This window comes from Amborella trichopoda, chromosome 3 (assembly GCF_054954075.1).
Source record: "Amborella trichopoda isolate Santa Cruz 75 chromosome 3, AtrichopodaSantaCruz75HAP2 v2.0, whole genome shotgun sequence".
Taxonomy (NCBI): domain Eukaryota; kingdom Viridiplantae; phylum Streptophyta; class Magnoliopsida; order Amborellales; family Amborellaceae; genus Amborella; species Amborella trichopoda.
Window position 1 is genome coordinate 35,271,189 of NC_142338.1, and position 13,306 is coordinate 35,284,494.

The 13,306-nt window shown below is 39.2% G+C and overlaps 1 protein-coding gene across 1 annotated transcript in view; it reads left to right on the forward strand.

Moving 5' to 3' along the window:
• LOC18422487 (uncharacterized) overlaps positions 1–13,292 on the forward strand; it is a 34,918-nt gene extending 21,626 nt beyond the window's left edge. Inside the window, 6 exon segments of the mRNA XM_020667379.2 lie at positions 312–390; positions 4,045–4,134; positions 4,877–4,965; positions 8,420–8,724; positions 8,993–9,203; positions 12,631–13,292. Of these exon segments, the coding sequence (XP_020523038.2) occupies positions 312–390; positions 4,045–4,134; positions 4,877–4,965; positions 8,420–8,724; positions 8,993–9,203; positions 12,631–13,292 (1,436 nt within the window).
• Positions 13,293–13,306: the final 14 nt, after the last annotated feature.

The window sequence follows — 13,306 nt, forward strand, 5'->3', positions numbered from 1 at the left end:
ATAATATTTAGGTTTGTCTCACATCTTTTTTTGCCACAAGCACTGCATTGACTTCATATGAATGGCAAAAATGCAGCCCATGGCCCTAAACTATCTAGGGTCCTTCTTAGATGCGTCGATGCGAGTACACCACAAACTTATCTTATTTTCAATGTAATCAACGAATGAATACAGTGGGAAACATTAACAGTTTCATGTAAGCTCTAATCATTTTTATCTATGTTTGGTATCAAGGTAGGAAGACCATATCTGAAATGTATTATTAAAATAACTGATTATATCTGATAATGTTGGCATATTTATTTTGCTAGCTTTGGTGTGGCATCCATTCCATGAAGAGTATTTCGTGAGTGGGAGTTATGATGGATCTATCTTTCACTGGCCCTTTGGGTAATGTCTCTTTCATCTCAATTGAAGCCACATGAAATGAATAAGTTACACAAGTTGCTGGTAGTATAAGCTTGTGTCTTTATGTCCTATATATGCTAAGTGCTACTGGAAAAAGTGAACTGATTCCAAATTTATCAAAGTCCCCGTGCGTTTCTCAATTTTCCAATTATTTAGGCAAGTTGATTCCTGATTTATAAGTTGCTGATCCAGTGAGCATTAAGTTTTTAATACATTGTCATGTAGAATTAGAAAGTTAAACATATTCCAAGCAAAGCACAAACAACAATTTTGAAGGGAACCAGGGTTTCCTTCCCAAAATCCTAACTTGGGAGCAAAAGCTTCCTTTTTCCTTTTTCCCCCATTTCAAAGTCACGTGAACAGGTGCCTAACCCTCCACGCACCTCTTTTTATATCTTAAATGGAACACAAAAGCCCATAGTTCCCTTCGTCAAAATAAGATTGACTAAATAGTCCTAACCAATGGTTTTAAAAAACGGATTGGTGCCCGGATCGAGCACCCCAAAAACCTATCCTGAGCGGTGAATTGGTGTTTTGGATCAGGAATCGGTCAGATTCGGCCTTTAAAAAAATCCAAAAACATGATTAAAAATCATTATAAATTTTTTTTTTAGGAATCCAATAAGAAATGAGGGTATTACATTAAGAACTTTCATTTTTTTTCATTAATATGCAAATATTGAGATGTTCTTTCCCTGTATGAATAAATTTAAAATTTGTCTTATAATATCATCTAATTTTTTAAAACATTATTTACAGTTGTAATAAAAATAATACATTATATAATTTATAATGTAAATAAATAAACAAATAAAATACAAGGTTTGATTATCAATATATAATTATTAATAATAAACAAAGATGTGACCCTTACGAATAAATAAATCTATAAAAGTATAAAATTTAGAAACATAAATTTGTAAGTATATTATAACAAAATTAGAAAAATATATAATTATCATACTTGTACTGTGGGATAATTGACAAAGCAACTTTAAAATAGATTTTAAACTGGTTTGCGTTAGTGTTATTTTTTTTATTTTAAAATGTGGCATAAACTAGTAAGTTTTTTAATGGTCAATAAACTAGTATTAATATTATTTTTTATTGTTCTAACATCTTATGAGTTAGTATTTTTTTTTCTTTTAATCTCTATTAACCAATAACTTAATGCCTTAATATCTAATAAAAGGTCATTTTTAATTGCAAAAAGCTTAATTTAATTTTAACAATGGATGTTAATACGTGCCCCACATCATTGAGTGAATAGACAAAATTAAATGTGGAACCTTAGTGGTGATATTGGACGTTAATACTTACCCCACATCGGTGATACTAGACATTAATACTTGTCAAGTTTCCATACACGGAGCAAACGTTAATAACTTTCTCGATGAGTAATAAACAATAAGCATTTGCTCCACGTCGAAAAGATGAGTGATAAACAATAAGCATTTGCTCCACGTCGAAAAGATGAGGGAGCATTACACCACATTAAATACATGGTACAAGGCATTTTACATTAAATACATGGTACAAGGCATTTTAAATAAGTTATTATGTATAGGGCATGGTAAAAAGCTGCATGGGGCTTTGAAGACAGCGGACAGGCAAAAGGAATGTCAGGTCACTTTTGTTCACGTGTTATGATGCCACGTGTAACAATATGAGTGGTCAGTGTTGTTCACATGTTATGATCCACATGCAACGATGTCGCAAAAGCGAGGTATAGAGTTTTGTAACGATATGAGTGGTCAGTGTTGTTCACGTGTTATGGTCAACGTGTAATGATATCGCAAAAGCGATGTATAGAGGTTTGTTGATAGTGTAACGATGCCAAAAAAAGCGAGGGAAAAAAAATCCAGATTTTAAAAAAAATGGAATCACCCGATATCAACGGTACCCGATCTGGTGCGGTATCACCGAAAACCGATCCCGATTTCGGATCGAATCAACGATTTTTAAAACACTGGTCCTAACTTAAAATAAACAAAATATTCCATAAGCACTCTAACTACTTTTTTAAACAATTCTTAAAATTTAAAAAAATATAGAAAAACCTTAGAATCCCTAAAAAACTTTAAAAAACTGAAAATAACCCTAAAATTAAAATTAATATACATCCTTGAAAATTAAACAATAAATGAAAATTAGAATAATTTTGTCCTGCGTCAGACTCCCCTAATTGGAAAAAACTCATCTTTATATTTGAAAGTAGGCTAAGATGAATTTTGCATTAGTTCCAAAACCTTTTTCAACCCTAACATTATGCTTTGAGATTATGCATTGAGATTAGGGCTTCAAAATCAATAAACAAGCACATACACCCTTTTGAGAACACCTCGAAGAGAGGGTCACTATATGTTGATAGACTTTATCCATCACATAAACTTGTTGAAATTGCCTTAGTTCAACCCTAGAAAATACATTGTGGTCATCTTCGAGTTGAAGGCTGGATTCGATTGTTGAACCAACGACTTCCTCAATTGATTCTCCTTTGAGGCCTTCATCGTTTTCTTTCCAAAAGATCGGCTCAAATATTGTTCATCATCGTATATCATATTTCCTACAAGATATTGTTCTTCAACTGAGCAAGCTCAAAGAATAGTTGAGAATCCCAATCTACAACCCATTCGTTTTGGATACAATGTGCGTTAAAATCATGAATGTCCACCTTCAATTTGAAAACCCTAAAGTGATGTTCCCTACATCTAGGTCGTCTATCACTTTCTTCTTCACTCGACTCTTCACACAGAGCATGGGTTGTGCTCAACATCGTCTTTGCGGAAAGATCATTGTCATGCCCATGAGTTGTTGTGCAAGATGCTGAACTTGCCTCCTAAGATCCTCAATCTCTTTATCTTTGGCATCTCAAGGTAGGTCTACGGGAGCTCTCCTTCCATGATCCCTTCTTTATGTTGTAGGTTCATTGAATCACAAACCCTAGGCAAAAAATCCGCAAACTCTAAGCTGAATTTGGCAAGTTTTAGGCTGAAATTAGTAAATACTAGCTGAAATCGACAAACTCTAGACTTGATCAAAGACTTTCACCCTTGCTACTCAAGAATCCTATGTTCTGATACCAATTGGTGTGGAAATTTATGAAGAAAAAAAATAAAAAATTTCTAAGCAAAGCACAAGTGCCTCCCCAAAACGTAACTGGGGAACAAAAGCTTGTTTTTCCTTTTTCCTCTTTGCAAAGTCACGTGATCTAGACCTCCATGCATGTCTTTTTATATCTTCATGGAGTACAAAAGTCCATAATTCCATTCACCAAAACAAGATGGACAAATAGTCCCATGTGAAATGAAAATTCATAATAATATTTCTCCCCTAATAAAACAAATATTCCATAAGCAATCTAACTACTCTTCTAAACAACTCCTAGAATCCTAAAAATATAAAAAAAAACCGTAGAATTCCTAAAACACTTAAAAGAGTGAAAATTAAATTATACCTCACTACATAAAATAAAAAATAAGAGTAATTTTGTCTTGCATCACAGTACTAATAATGGCATTTTGCTATTTTATGTTACAATTTATGGTTCCAATTTGTTTATACCTATCTTTTGTAATTGCAACTGTCTTAATTGTTAGCTCTTCACATTTATCGGTCTTTATATTTGATGGATAGGCATGAAACACCTCAGGCTGAAGTGAATAATGCACGTGAAAACAGTGTGTGGGACCTTGCATGGCATCCTATTTTCTATATCCTTTGCAGGTGATCACTGATCTTGTTCTGGGTGGTTAAGCAAAATGTGCTTCACCATATTTAACTTTTTTTGCATTAGGACTTCTGATGGTTTTCGCAATTTTTTTTTTTTTTTTTTTTTAAGAATGTATGTTTTCCACAACTATAATCAGTGATGTGTTTTTGATGGAAAACAATTTAACTTCCTCTGATACATTGCCAAATTGCCATACTCACATTCTCTCCAAGCCGATCTGATATGCGTAGGGCATATTTGCTCTTAAATTTGCTTCTTTATACTCAAATCAAAATGGATTCCCTTTCTGTACAGGAGAACATTTGAAAATTTGAAAAATTTATTGGTTTGGAACTCTTGCACTTCCTGTTTAAAATATAGAATGACTATATTTAAAAAGAAGTGTCCAATAGCCGAGAACAAGCTTTAAGCAGAGGCGGTCAAGGTGGCGAGTCCTACAACATGGCATATAGAGTTCGATTCTCATCAGGTCCCAAGTTAATATTAGAAAATAAGGAATGTTTAATAGTTGTATTTATGGGTAATCTCTTAACTCTTTGAGTTTGATGACCTCGTCAGTTAATTCTAGTAAGTCAATGTTGAACCATATTCGATAATCAATGAGCATTGTGCATTTTCCCCTGACGTACTTGATGTTTAATTTTCAATTTCCTGTGGCAAGAAGCTTTAACTATCCTTGCTTGAAGCACTGTTTCATAACAACAATTTAATTAGCAGTCGTTTGATATAATGCAGTGGCAGCATTGACCACACAACAAGGTTTTGGTGTAGAAACCGACTGGGAGATACTTCTCGTGAGAAACATGTTGCTGGCTACAATCAGGGTATGGGTTTATTACCTTACAATCAAGATTACTTGGGTGTTTTAAGCATAATAGCAAAATAGTGATATCTTTTATGATTGTTCAACGAAACAACATTTCTTTTTAACCCAAGTCCAGGGTAGGATACTAAAAAATAAAATTATAAGGGGTCCTTATGGTCGGATGCGTCGATCTTGCCTCCCAGGATTTAGGTGATCGGATGACATGTATCTTGAGTTCATAAGGCTCAAGACCTGAGACCGCTCTCTCGAGAACCTTGTTCACAGAACAAGGACAGGTGCCCAACTGGTGAGAGAGGAATTTTAAAACATGAGGTGGGGACCAACCTCACCTGGGTCCATGACTTACTCGGGCTGACTCACGTGGGCTCCCTCTTAGATCAAGACGGAAAGCCCCCTAGCTGCTTCAACTGGTTCGAACTCGCCTCCCTTGACCTGCAATCTCTTTATTTTCTACACAGCACTAACATAGTTAATTTGCAAGACAAGTGGGCCAAAGGACCCACCCTTGTCTTTGAACGATGCACATTCATATAGAAGATGAGAGACTAAGGTGATGAGGAAGAGGGTTTGAATAAGAAAAGGAAAGAAAAAAGAACTCGACAAGGGGACGAGACTAGCCTGATAGCTGGACAATACAGTGATCGACTTGGAGTGGTAGCAAGACGGGCACGGTAACTCAGACCGGCACGATGACAATCCTACTTGAAACCAAGGCCAATATGATCATCCTAATCTGATGTGGTAGCAAGACGGCATGGTACTAGACCAGCGCGACGGTAATACTGCTCGATAGCCAGACTGCTATGACAGTACTAGGTTGAGTCTATCTTTAGTCGAGCGAGAAGAGAAGAAAGAGAAGATGCGAGACGAAGGAGGGAGAAAAGGTGTCAGACAGCATTAGGCATCGCCATGCACAGACGGAGGATAATAGTGTCATGGTCCTTTGACGGCACTGGACACTGCTGCTAGCGGCAAGAGGGCGAGTGCTAAACTACAGACGGCGTAAGCCATCACCGTCGACACGCGAGAAGGCAGCACGACCCTTCGCTGGCGGCGATAGACATGGAGAGCATAAAAGAAGCCTTCAAAAGGCGATAGGCATTGCCGCGACCTTTTGTGGGCGGCGACAGGCATCGCCGTCTGTGATAGGCACAGAGAACACAAAAGAAGCCCGCAGGTGGCGATAGTCATTGCTGTTTGCGATGGGGCGCAGGGCATGAGAAAAGCCTGCTGGCGGCGATAATCATTGACGTCTGCGATGGGCGCAGGGCATGAGAAAACCCTGTGAGCGGCGATAGTCATTGCGGCGACCTTTCGCGAGCAACAATAGGCATCGCCATCTGTGACAGAAGCGGGACATGGGTATTGCCATCTGCGCTTGCGCAATATGTCAAAAGCATACATGCAGATGGCAATTAGCTTGCATCGTCTGCAGTCTGTGAGAAGAAAGAAAGATGGTTCGCAGCCGGCGATGTGCATGTCATGCACGATGCCAATCTTGGAGCCAAAATAGGAGCCCGACCCGTTGCGTGAATGCAGCCCCGTTCACCATGTGCTCCTCAAGACGACGTTACGCACAACGACAACTAACGCTCATGCACAAACCATGTCGAGGGAAGGAGAGGAGAGAAGGAGGCATGCACAACACTTCCACTACCATGCATGGCCTCTGAGGAAGACTTAATGGAGAAGAAGAAGAAGACGAAGAAGAAGAAAGAGAAGAAGAGAGGAGAAGAGAGAGAAGGAAAACTCAGAGAGAGAAGGAAAACCTCAGAGAGAGGAGGGAAGAGAGAGAAAATACCTTAGAAGTAGGGAGAGTGCTACTCTAAACTTTCTCTCTCCTTTCTCTCTCCAAAAAAGAAACGCGATCCCACTCTTGCTCTCAAGGGAGGAGAATTTTCATTAATTGAAAAAAAAAGAGCCTCCTCGTATAATGAGAAGTAGCGTTTTTTTATAAACTAGGGCTAAAACGTGGGTGGATTACCCCAAATTAACCCTAATTGATAATAATTACATATTTTTTTAATTAAATAAAATAAGAAAATAGGGTGTAAAATGACTTATTTGCCCCTGCCTAACAATTGAGGAAATTTCAAAATAGACCCTGCTGAGAACTAAAGATGTTCTTGATTCTTATTAGACGACCCATTGACGATCCCACATCCGAATGAACGAAAGATGATTGCCATCATGTAGGGCTCGATGCTACGATCATTGTAATATTAATTTTAAGCCATAAATCACATTTTAAAGGCATGATCACATAACTTAAAATTTGAATAGATCTTGGAAACTTTCAATCAATAGTGCGCCTTTGTCTTGCTGTTTTTCTGTGATTTCTTTGCTGAATTGCACTGAGCATGTTACCACGATCGCGTTGCAACAAACGGGACCCGATTTGGTGCCTGAACGAAGTTTTGGCAATTTTGGACTTTGGCCGGAATTTGGGATTTCGGTAGCCAGAATCTGCAGTGACTTCGACTTGCTTTTGTGTGAAATCCGACTGTCCATCACGCGCGGGGTTTGGACTAGTGATAGCCATGGACCTTACGCACGCGATGCAACTGGTTTTACATCGATCGAATGCGTGAGCGTTATGATTTGGCCGCTCGAGGGAGGTGTGTCGCTGCTGATTTTTCTGCAACTTTCTTCACGAATCAGCAACTTCTCTCCTGGCTCGATCATCGTCACGGGACGTGCCACATATTGAAAAGCTCGTCTCAACGAGACGAACATGCTCCAATAAGTTTGAGCGTTATTCGATCTCGGACGAGTGAGATATGAGCACCGCAAGTCACTTTTCGTGACTGCTCCTTTAATGGAGATTAGTTGCAGGGTGGCCACACGGGAGTAGCGTGTGGCTCCTCCTATTTTGGTCTTTTACCTAAAACGTCTTCCTGGAGTGTCCGTTTGAGATGAAATTTGACCCCTAGGGGTTTCCAACTGTGCCGGATCCAATAGTGGTAGTCCCACAGCCATTTGATTTTCCAAAAGTAGGGTTGTAGTTATAGGGGTTCGTTTCACGATGTTAGAGGTTGATTATGCCAAAACTGTTTCTACGTCTGCACTACTTTAGGCATGTCGGAATGCGACGAAACTTGGCAGGTGAATTTTTGGAGTCCTTATGAAGATCTTGATCAATTCTGAAGCCATTATGAGACTGTCAAAATTTCCACCGTTTGTTAGGCTTTATTTACCGATTTCCCCCTTTTATTCTGCATCGCGGACCCATGGTGCTGAAAAATGTCTTCAAACACCTTATTCTACCCTTTTCTTAAGTTGGATCACATTGTACTTTCATGTGGATATTGTTCTGATATTTTTCGTTGAAAGTTTAACAGGTAGAGAAATATGTATTTATTCTGCTTCCAGTCTTCCACGATTTCATGTGTGGTTATTTTCTAACTTCCAAAAAAAAAAAAAAAATGTCTGGTTCATTTCTTCTTCTACAGGTCCCGGTGATGCTGTTGGTCTTGCATACCCCCTATCAAGCAATTTCCCATTACCAAAAGCCTCAGCCGGTCTTGGAGCTTTTCCATCTAGATTGACACGCAACGAAGGAACCATTCCAGGCGTTGGGGTAACGATGCCTCTATCTATTCCTATTCCGGATTCATCAGAACAAGGGGAACAAAGGCCACCTCTCCAAGTTCTAATGCCTATGGCTCAACCTCCTCTCCCTTTAGTGCCCCATCCTTTTCTCTTAGAATCCACACAATACAACCAAATCCCACAAGAAGTTAGAGCTCCCCAAATGGTCTCTCTCCCTCTACCAACTCCTTTGTCCCCAATTCCACATCCTTCCCATTTGGCTATGCCTCAACATATGCATATGCCCCGACCCCTCTCCCACCTGGTTTGCTGCATTCTCTGTCATTATCTTCATTTCCTATGCCCCCTCCTCTCTTATCAATGCTATCTTCACTCACTTCTTCCGTGCCTATGGGTTCAATGCCAAATTCCTTACCCGTCATTGCATTGCACTCTGACTATATACTGTAAGACCAAGTGCTCCTTTGCCTTAGGCACCAGTTTTGGGCTCAACTCATTATCAGCCGATGTATGCCATGCAGGTACAGTCACCCATGAATGTGATTCGTGGTGGGAGCGTTACAGGTGGTAATGTTCAGCCTCCACTGAGTGGGTTTGCAAATGGAGTGATAGGTGTGGAAGGCCCCGCGAGTACGAGTGGGGTGGTGACATATGCTATCAGGGGCATGTGTAACCGGTCACCAGGTGGATAACTTGTGTTGATTCAAGGGCTCAGTGCTTACCAAGTATGTTCAGGATTATTTATTTATTTTTGGGGAGGTGGGGGTTTATTTTTTGTTTGGGGGGGGGGGGGGAGAGATGTTGCGGGAGAGATCCATACTATATATGTCCCTTTTGCAGAGAGAGATAGAGACAGAGAGAATAAAGAGAGAGATCCATAGTAAATCTGTGTCCTTTTGGCCTTGCGCACATGAGAGAGGGATCCATAATAAGTCTTGAATCCCTTTTGCCTTGTGCACATGAGAGAGAGAGAGAGAGAGAGAGAGAGAGAGACCAAAGCTTTGATGCTTTTGCCTCATCTTCTTTCAGTTTCTTCATAGAAATGATTGAAACAGTCTTGTTTTATTACGTTCAATCTTATGCATATTCAAATCAAACCTTTTTTCATTAATTAACTTTAAAATCAAGCATGATTTATGATGTTATTAAGATTGGAAAGGACTGGATGGTATGACCTATTGGAATAGGGACTAGGCCTGAGATTAGCACGGTCTGATCATTGAATCTCCTGTTGGTCAAAAGGTGTCAAAAACTGGCTTGAGCCAGGTGGTCCAACCAGTTGGTCTGGTTGAACTAGCCGGTTCTTTACTGGTTTGGAGTGGTCTTGACAAGTTTTTGTATGTTTTATAGATGTTTTATTTATGATTTCCAAGCTGATCTGACAGGTGAATTGGCTAATCGAATTGGTTTGGATCATTGTTTTAAAATGCAGCCGCATCATTGCATATATGCTATGCACCCTGAAGCGCATTGCATAAGGGCACATATGTGCTTTGGTGGGATGCACCTGCATATGAGCCACATCCCATCGCATAACGCATGGCGCATATGCGTCGCATAGCTCATGGGAGAAAATAAAACCCATTAGCATGGGTATTTTTATTATTTCCCCCTGAAAAGGGTTTTGAGGGGGTATTAAACCCCCCTCTCTCAAACACAAAAAAAGCCATAAATGTGGTCGTTTTAAGATCAGATGAAGAGGAAAAAAATAAAATTGTTCAAAATATTTTTTGAAAAAAATTGTTGATTTGATCTAGATATTGGTTGGGCTTCGATTTGGGATTGGCTTGGGCGTTGTTTTGAAGGAGTTTGATAATATTATGTCTTCTAAGGTCTAATGTCTTCTATAAAATTAGTTTCAAGTTTCTAGTTTCTATTTTTTATTTCTAATTTCTTCTATCAGGGGATTCAGAGTCTCCGACAGCTGATAATGTTGGAATTAATGAATAAAGTACATAGCTACTATCTCATCGGTTCCTTGAGGCGCATTGGTTCCTTGACTGCATCAGGACCATATCACGCATTTGAAACATTGGTTTGGATCGAATCGGTGCTCTCCTTGAGTCCAAATAACATTGATGCTTTTCTAAATCCTTTCTGCAAAGTAATATGTAGTTTTGATATTTTATATTCTCTCTTACGAGACGTAAGAGGAAAATGTAAAAGCTTATCATGACAAAGCAATCCTACATACAGATATTCTTTGTAGCTTATTTTATTTTTCCGATGGACCTCTATTTTGTATTTTTCCATGCACACATTTTGTCTTTTAATAAATTATTTTCATAATACATCCGAGAGAATTTAGGTTTGACAACAATAGGCAATAAGATGAGAGAAAGTAGACTTAAATGGGTTGGCGATGTGTTGTGTATACCCAGTACAACGCCTGTTAGGTGGTGCGAGTTAGTTCAAGTGGAAGACTTAAAAAAGGCAAGATGTGGGCCCAAAAGGACATGATTAGTTGTAGTGAGAAAAGATTTGGGGACTTATGGCCTCACTGAGGGTATGACCCTCAATGGAGTAGAATGACGGATCAGGGTTCATGTAGCTGACCCCAATTAGTTGGGAAAAGGCTTTGTTGATGAATAAATTATTTTTCAGAAGGGTATTTCTTCAACTTTCTGCCTTTTTCCTACCCACTATTTTCTTTAATTAATGAACTAAATTGATTTTAGTTTAAACAAAAACACTGAAAACTGTCAACAATTTCTTACTTTATAACTGAGAGACCTGTGTGGTTCCGCAATGCTGTGGCACTTCAAAGTAGGAAAGTATACCTAATCTGATGGACTTATGTTATGTGGTACCCCAAAGGGAATTCACTCGATGTCCTTGATGGCAACAATGGAGATCTACTGTAGTGGGGCCTTGGGACATCAATAAAATACATGAAATCTCCATCGTTCCTCATCAAGAAAAGAATAGCTCTTTACAATTGCCATATTGTATACTCTAATAGATGCCTAGTTTCTTTGTCCTTTCAAGATGTGTAGGTCTAAATATCAAAGGGCATTCACTCGATGTCCCTGATGGCAACAATGGAGATCTACTGTAGTGGGGCCCTGGGGCATTAGTAAAAATATAAGAAATCTCCACAGTTCCTCATCAAGAAAGAAGTTACTCAATTGCCATATTCCATACTCTAATAGATGCCTAGTTTGTTTATCCTTTCAAGATGTGTAGGTCTAAATTTATATTTTGTTTCCATGTCTAGTTTATTCATCCTTTCTTGTTTTTCATTAGAGGTTAATCTTCAAGTGCAAACTCTGGGCAGGTTAGCAAGTGATGGTCTTAAGGCCCTTTCTCTCTAGAACGCAAGTCATATTTGTGGATTTGCTTTGGAATCTTCCCTTTTAGTTCTTTTCCTTTATGTTGCACCTGTAATTGAGGGGTCTTGGGTTTGAGCCCATATCTCAATTGGCAGGTTCCGAAAGTTTCAACCTTGAGATGTGTGTTTGAACCTGACTAACCTTTTGGAAACAGAAAAGAGTGTTATTAACTAAGTATAGTATATAATCCTATGCTCCATGCAAAAACCATAGTCAATTGGGTTACCACCATTCATGGAAATGATGAAGAGACAAGGGCTACTTATGACAGGTCCCACCCTTGATCTATCATTGTCAACTGTTCCAATGTACGGTGTTGACCCAATAAACAACGGTTTCCATTTTCTCTTAGTTATTGTATAGTTCACTATTTTAATTATATGCAGGACTCTAGTCTTTTTCTTTATCCCACCAGCTTAAATAATGATCAGTGGCTTATTAACTCGGCTGCTGAACATTTGTATCTCTTCCTTCTGCAAAGCTGGAAACTTGGAACAGGCCGAAGCCCTAATTATAGACGGTATACGGCTTGGGTATCTTCCCGATGTTTACAATACTTTAATTGCTGCATATTGCCAGTTTCTCAGTGTTGATGCTGCATACTCAGTTCTTGACAAAATGAAAGAAGCTGGAACCTAGCCTGATGTTATCACTTACAATACTCTAATTGCCGGTGCTACCAAGAAAAAGCTTATACCACGGACCCTTGATTTGTTCCATGTGATGCTAGAGACTGGGATTGTTCTTGATTCTTGGAGCTACAGCCCAATGATTCAAAGCTGGAAGGCTTGATGATGCTTATCAGATTATCCAGGACATGTTCTCGAGGAACATTGCACCTACCTTAGCCGCATATAATACCATAATCAATGGCCTATGCAAGGCTGGTGACATAGGTGATGCCCTTAGATTGTTTAGGAAGCTTGATGGGCTCAGTTGCCGTCCAGAATTAATCAGATACAACATACTAATTGATGGACTGTGCAAGTGTGGCAAGACACATGAAGCGAGAAGGGTCCTCAAGGAGCTTGGGAAGATGGGTTATACCCCAAATGGCATAACTTATAGGACTGTCATAACCTGCTGTTTTCGATCAGGTAAAGCCAATCTTGGCTTTGAGCTCTTTTCTGAAATGAAGCATAAGGGCTACAATATCGATGGTGATGCCTTTGCATATTGTACAATGATTGGTGATATTTCCAAGTTGGGTATGATTGAAGGGGCTTATGCTTGCACAGACCGGATGCTTGGCTGTGGGGCCCCTATTGATATTGTTTCTTACAACACCATGATGAATAGCTATTGTAAAGAAGGGGACCTCAGCTTTTCGGCTTTTGAATGGGAAAAAGAGGATGGGGGTGATGAATATACCCATACAATACTGATTGATAGGTTGTGTAGGATAGGTGATGTGGATGCCACGATAAGGCATTTTAGATAAATGGAAATGAGGGG